Raw genomic sequence first — 5,740 nt, forward strand, 5'->3', positions numbered from 1 at the left:
CAGAAGGCTTTCCTGCAGCAAGAATTCTGCTCTTTGTCTTTCATGTGTGAAGTATCTTCGGGAGAAATGGCAAAGAGGGAGTATAATATTGAAGATCGGGATAAGGTTGAGGACGCCGTTCACATGATGGTGGACGCCAAGACGGAGCTTGAGTACGAAACGAGTCGTAGATATCTGTACTACGTGGTTGACGGAAAGCAAATTACACTCGAAGAAGATATTCCAGAGGACTCAACACACCCATTTCTGAAGTACTTCCACGAGAATTGGCACAATTGCAGACACATGTGGAGTGGATTTGGTCGTGTAGACGTCCCTCATTTGGGAAACACGACAAACAACAGGTACTGAGGCGTTTTTGTGCTGTCTTAAGTTCTAATTGCTAACTGTTGACTTATATAACGACTTAGGTTGGAGGCGGCATGGGGCCACTTGAAGGACGTGCTGAAGTCTACGATGGCGCTCGATGAGTGCGTGGATACTCTGCAGTTCTTGCAGTCGATTGCGGAGATGGAGTATGCGAAGAAAATGACAGACGTTGGACACATGCGTTACGCTGGAGCTGGTGGTGAGTTGACGAAGCTATCAAATAAGGTTAGCCAGCACGCCTACGAGCTGGTGGAAAAGCAGTATCGCGTTGCTAATGATCGCAAGACTACGTATACAACGCGCGAACTACAATCTTACATGATCGAGATGGTGTCAGCAGTTGACACGAGTCGAAAGTACCATCTTGATACTAGGGTGCGTAAATTGTTTTGTCCATAATGACTGAATGGTATCAATACTTATTGAATGGTTATTCTGACTTGACAGACGTATCACTGTTCGTGTATTTTCATGAGGACAGAGCTGCTTCCCTGTCGTCATGCTATATACTGGCGTTTACTTTGTGGAAAAAGCCCCATTCCAGTCAAGCACATCCACCCTCGTTGGAGTCTGGCATCCCCGCTGAACATTCCCGTTGAAGAAGATGAGGATGCAGAAGACGGAGAAGCAACGAGTGGATCATTTCGGGTGCGAGATTCCGCTTTGACAGCGGTACGCCACAAAGTGCTCAACGGGACTAACAAGCTCCGAACATCACACGCTGTAGCGACGCGAATTGCAGATATCATGAGCCGAAATGGAACTCCCGTGTTTATCCAGATGTTGGAAAGTCTTAAGCGCTTTGAGTCCATTGCAACGGATGGAGAGGCACCTTTCGTGTCTGTATGGCCAGATCGACTCTCTCAACTGAATCCTCTTTCGCAGATTTCTGAGATACATGATGGTGGAGCAGCAAATTCCGATGACACCAGTGAGCCTCCAACTGCAATCGACGCCACTATCTACAACAACGAGGATGAGATACAGCGTGAGGCCCTTGAGGAACCTGAGGATGCTTCGGGTCGCGGTGGGCCTATGGTGGCTCAATCACGAAGTCACTCACGTGGTGTGTCACCTTGTTCAAGTCACACGGGTCACACGATAGAGGTGACGGATAGCAACAGTCACTCTGGAGGCGCCAGTCACTCCGACGAAGTGACGAGTATCGCGCAAGGTTTCCCCGATCAATCTGAGATGCGGGACGAGCGGAGTATTGTGGGGCTATCACATTCGAGCTATGACGAGACAAAACAAGTAGCACCTCCAGCAAAGAGAGCGCTTTCAGATGGCGGACATCCCAGTTCCAGTTCAAGTGAGGAATGCTCATTCTTCCTCTCGAAAAGCACCAAAAGCCGCGGTCGGCCCAAGATACGAAAGAGCCAGAAACAACAAGTGAAGAAGCAACGATTGGTGAACTCTCTGAAGGAAGCCAAACAGCTCGTGCAAGGGACGTTGACGCCGGTTATCACGCTAAGCAATGTGGCCACAGTGCTGAAGTCGACATACAGTTACGAATCCGCATACGAGTTCCTCTCCAAATTATCGGTAAAGACGCTGGGCCCCAGGAAACAAGTAATAGCGAAGATGGTAGCCCCCAGTGAGGCCCTAAGCAGCGTCAAGTTCGTGTTCACCGAGCAATTCACGCATAAATGTAGAATTTTTTTGGAAACGTACAGAGAGGCACTACCAGACCCGAAGTCACCCGTAGGTGTTCGTCTCGCTAAGATCGGGGTCATCAGCGAGGACCAAGTGCAAGTAATGGTGGAGTACCATCACACGATGAAGTCTTTGGAGGCAGTGTATGATACAATTGAGTGGATGGAAGCTACGTCGCTAAACAGACTGGATATTCCAGAAGGTCTCAATGAGTATGTTGAACTAGAGAAGACCAAGGCTACCACAGCGCTGCAGCAGATTGTCTTGCCAATCTCACGCTTGACACCGTTCGGAATGGTCTCGAATGAATCCGTTCTGCTGCTAAGAGAAGACCTATGGCTGAACGACGACTGCATGATGCACGTAATGACGACGATCCAAGAAGAGCATGCACACGTTGGTATAATTTCGCCAGGCGTTACCGGTACGGATGACCCTGAAACGCAGGAGAAGGTCATCAGTGGCTCCGATCCATTCCAAGAGCACAACACGCATGTGTTGCTGCCAATTCATATCAACAGAAACCACTGGTGCGGTGCAGTCTTTGACTTGAAGTCCACACCAAACCGGATCACAGTATTTGACCCCCAACAGAAGCCAAAGCAACTTGAAACGTGTGAAGACATTGTCAAGAAAATCTTTCCAGAGATAGTAGCCAAAATGGATTGGAAACGAGAAGTGTGGCTGAAGCAGACAGATGGACACAATTGCGGACCTCTTGTTCTCCTGTTTTTTTAGAGCATTGTGCGTGACGTCGTTCTCCCGAAGTCGCCATCGAAGGCACTCCTTCGGTACTTCAGGATGAGATATCTACTGAAGTCACTGCATGTTTAGGAGAGACGTTAGCACACTGCAAAAGTTGCGTAATTCATTCAGTTCATGCATCAACCGGGTTTCTTTACGATGTTCAACACTTTCTGGTACATGAAGCTATACATCAGAATGTCTTTAGGGCCTCCGTTGATCTCATTACTTCCACATCGGACTCACGGACTCACGTTGATTCCTTACTTCCACATCGGACTCACGGACTCACTTGCGAAAAAGTGCCAAGTCATGTGTACAATCTGGCAACACGCAGACTTCATCGTATTCCTTCGACATTCGCACGACATTTGTTGATTGCGCAACCACGTTCACACACTTGCAATAATGTCTACAAACGATGAAATTTTGGAAATATATTCGGTATTTTATTCTCTTTGTGTGGCTTTGTGCCTTTGTCGTAGGTACACAACCGAATATGGTGACATTTATACGCACTTAAGTACGAAGTCACATAACCATTGTGTGACTCTAACATCGATCTTTTTAAATTTACTGTTAGTCTGTGTTCAAAGCTATCTTTCGACACGTTTGTGACAAGCACTCTCAGGGCAATGCAGCATAAACAAGAGTACAGTAGGCACACTCGGATAGATCACAACATCAATCCTAGTATTTTAGAAATTAAAGCAAAGAAAGGTTTGAAAAGTAAATGGACGGCACCACCACTTACCCGCGTGCATCGAAGCACTTAAGCCTCAAGACGCCACACGCGTGAGCAGCGGCATTTCTCCTCCAGATTCTAAGTCCAGTTGACCCGTGGACAGGCAGCTTAGAAGCACTTGCGGTGCACGATCGAGGGTCCAGACTCGTCGTACTCGGCCTTCGAGATCCACATCTGCTGGAACGTCGACAGCGACGACAGGATGGAACCACCGATCCAGACCGAGTACTTGCGCTCAGGCGGGGCCACCACCTTGATCTTCATGGTGGACGGGGCCAGAGCCGTAAGCTCCTTGGTCATACGCTCGCCAATGCCCGGGTACATGGTGGTACCACCCGAGAGCACAATGTTGCAGTACAAGTCCTTACGGATATCAACGTCACACTTCATGATGGTCTGGAACGTGCAGTCGTGGATACCCGAAGCTTCCTTACCGATGAGCGACGGCTGGAACAGCACCTCAGGGGTACGGAAACGCTCGTTACCGATGACAATCACGTTGCCATCGGGCAGCTCGTAGCTCTTCTCCAGACCCGACGACTCGGCGGCAGTCTTCATCTCCTGGTCGAAGTCCAGAGCGATGTACGTCAGCTTCTCCTTGATGTCACGCACAATTTCGCGCTCGGCCGTGGTCGTGAACGAGTAACCACGCTCCGTCAGGATCTTCATCATGTAGTCCGTCAGGTCGCGGCCAGCCAGGTCCAGACGCACGATAGCGTGAGGAAGAGCGTAACCCTCGTAGATGGGCACAGTGTGGGACACACCGTCACCAGAGTCGAGCACACAGCCCGTGGTACGGCCAGAGGCGTACAGGGACAGCACGGCCTGGATGTTCACATACATGGCGGGCACGTTGAACGTCTCGAACATGATCTGCGTCATGCGCTCACGGTTGGCCTTCGGGTTAAGAGGGGCCTCGGTAAGCAGCACCGGGTGCTCCTCGGGGGCCACACGCAGCTCGTTGTAGAAGGTGTGGTGCCAGATCTTCTCCATGTCGTCCCAGTTGGTCACAATACCGTGCTCAATAGGGTACTTAAGCGTCAGCACACCACGCTTGGACTGGGCCTCGTCACCGACGTAGGCATCCTTCTGGTCCATGCCCACCATGATTCCCAAGTGCTTGGGGCGACCCACAATCGAGGGGAACACGGCACGCGGGGCGTCGTCACCGGCGAAACCGGCCTTGCACATACCGGAGCCGTTGTCAACGACCAAAGCTTGAACATCATCGTCAGCCATCTTGATTAAAGGAGGGGGTAGGAGGCTTGGGAGCTTGGAGATCTGTTGCCAACTGGAAGAAAAGGGAAATGAGCCAAAGAGGGAGCCAAGCCACGTGGAGACTGTGAGGTGAAGCGACGATGGACACGTCAGCCCTCCTTTTGGCTAGGGGAAGTAAGTGTAATGGTGGATGTCAACAGGCCTGAAGGCGAAGCGGCAACATTGGCCATAGTGAAATCAAGTGAAAGAGGTGGCTGTTTCGTTTTCAACCCGACGCTGGCCGTTTGGATGAGGCAAACACCTCAAATAGACGAGCACATGCTGCAGAAAAGGGCCGATAGGACTTTTTTTTTAAGAGAGACCACCTTTGTTCCATTCGAAAGGGTACAGTTGGGTTGAAAAAGAATGTTTTCTCGTTGATAGCTCTTGTATCTTGTCATATTAAAGGTATCACGATGAGCTCGATTATAATGCTGGTTTAGCACGCAAGGAACGAGGCTCCGATTTATCAGGTATCAGCGAGCTCGAACAACATCGGTGCCTAGATGTCTGCATCCACGTTGTGTCTACAGCAATTCGCTGGTAAGCTACTTCACATTACCCTCTTAAACAACAAAGAGCAGTGTGGACAGCGCTGGACGTTGTTACAGCACAAAAATAGCGCCAGGATTGATCAATCAATATCTGTCCACAAACAAAGTACTGTCAAGTCTTGGTCGTTGGAGAAGGCAAAGTAGCTGCAGTGATACTCCTATCATGGGTATGGCTTTGAAACATTATTTTTGCTGCAGCGAATAAACAGAAAATTGCACTGTTCTTGACTCCGTCGACCGCAATCATGCATTTAGGGTACTGTAACTCCTGAGAATTGGTGTTCTGAGGTTTTGCCTCAAACAGCGTTTTGTATTTTCCGCCGTGTCTGATTGTGGGGTCATTTTTTACGCAAAACCTGAGTTTAGGGATGAGTTTCCGTATTTTCCGAACCCGCTCAAGCCTTTCATTTGCTTT

At 49.5% G+C, this 5,740-nt stretch overlaps 1 protein-coding gene across 1 annotated transcript; it reads right to left on the reverse strand.

The window, feature by feature from the left end:
- Nucleotides 1-3,438: 3,438 nt before the first annotated feature.
- On the reverse strand, nt 3,439-4,822 carry PITG_15117 (actin-like protein; the record flags this gene model as incomplete). The annotated part of the gene is made up of 1 exon (XM_002898238.1): nt 3,439-4,822. One exon carries the CDS (start codon nt 4,751-4,753, stop codon nt 3,623-3,625), a length of 1,131 nt encoding a protein of 376 aa, XP_002898284.1.
- Between the last annotated feature and the right edge of the window lie 918 nt (nt 4,823-5,740).

Source organism: Phytophthora infestans, genomic scaffold, assembly GCF_000142945.1.
Source record: "Phytophthora infestans T30-4 supercont1.38 genomic scaffold, whole genome shotgun sequence".
NCBI lineage: Eukaryota > Oomycota > Peronosporomycetes > Peronosporales > Peronosporaceae > Phytophthora > Phytophthora infestans.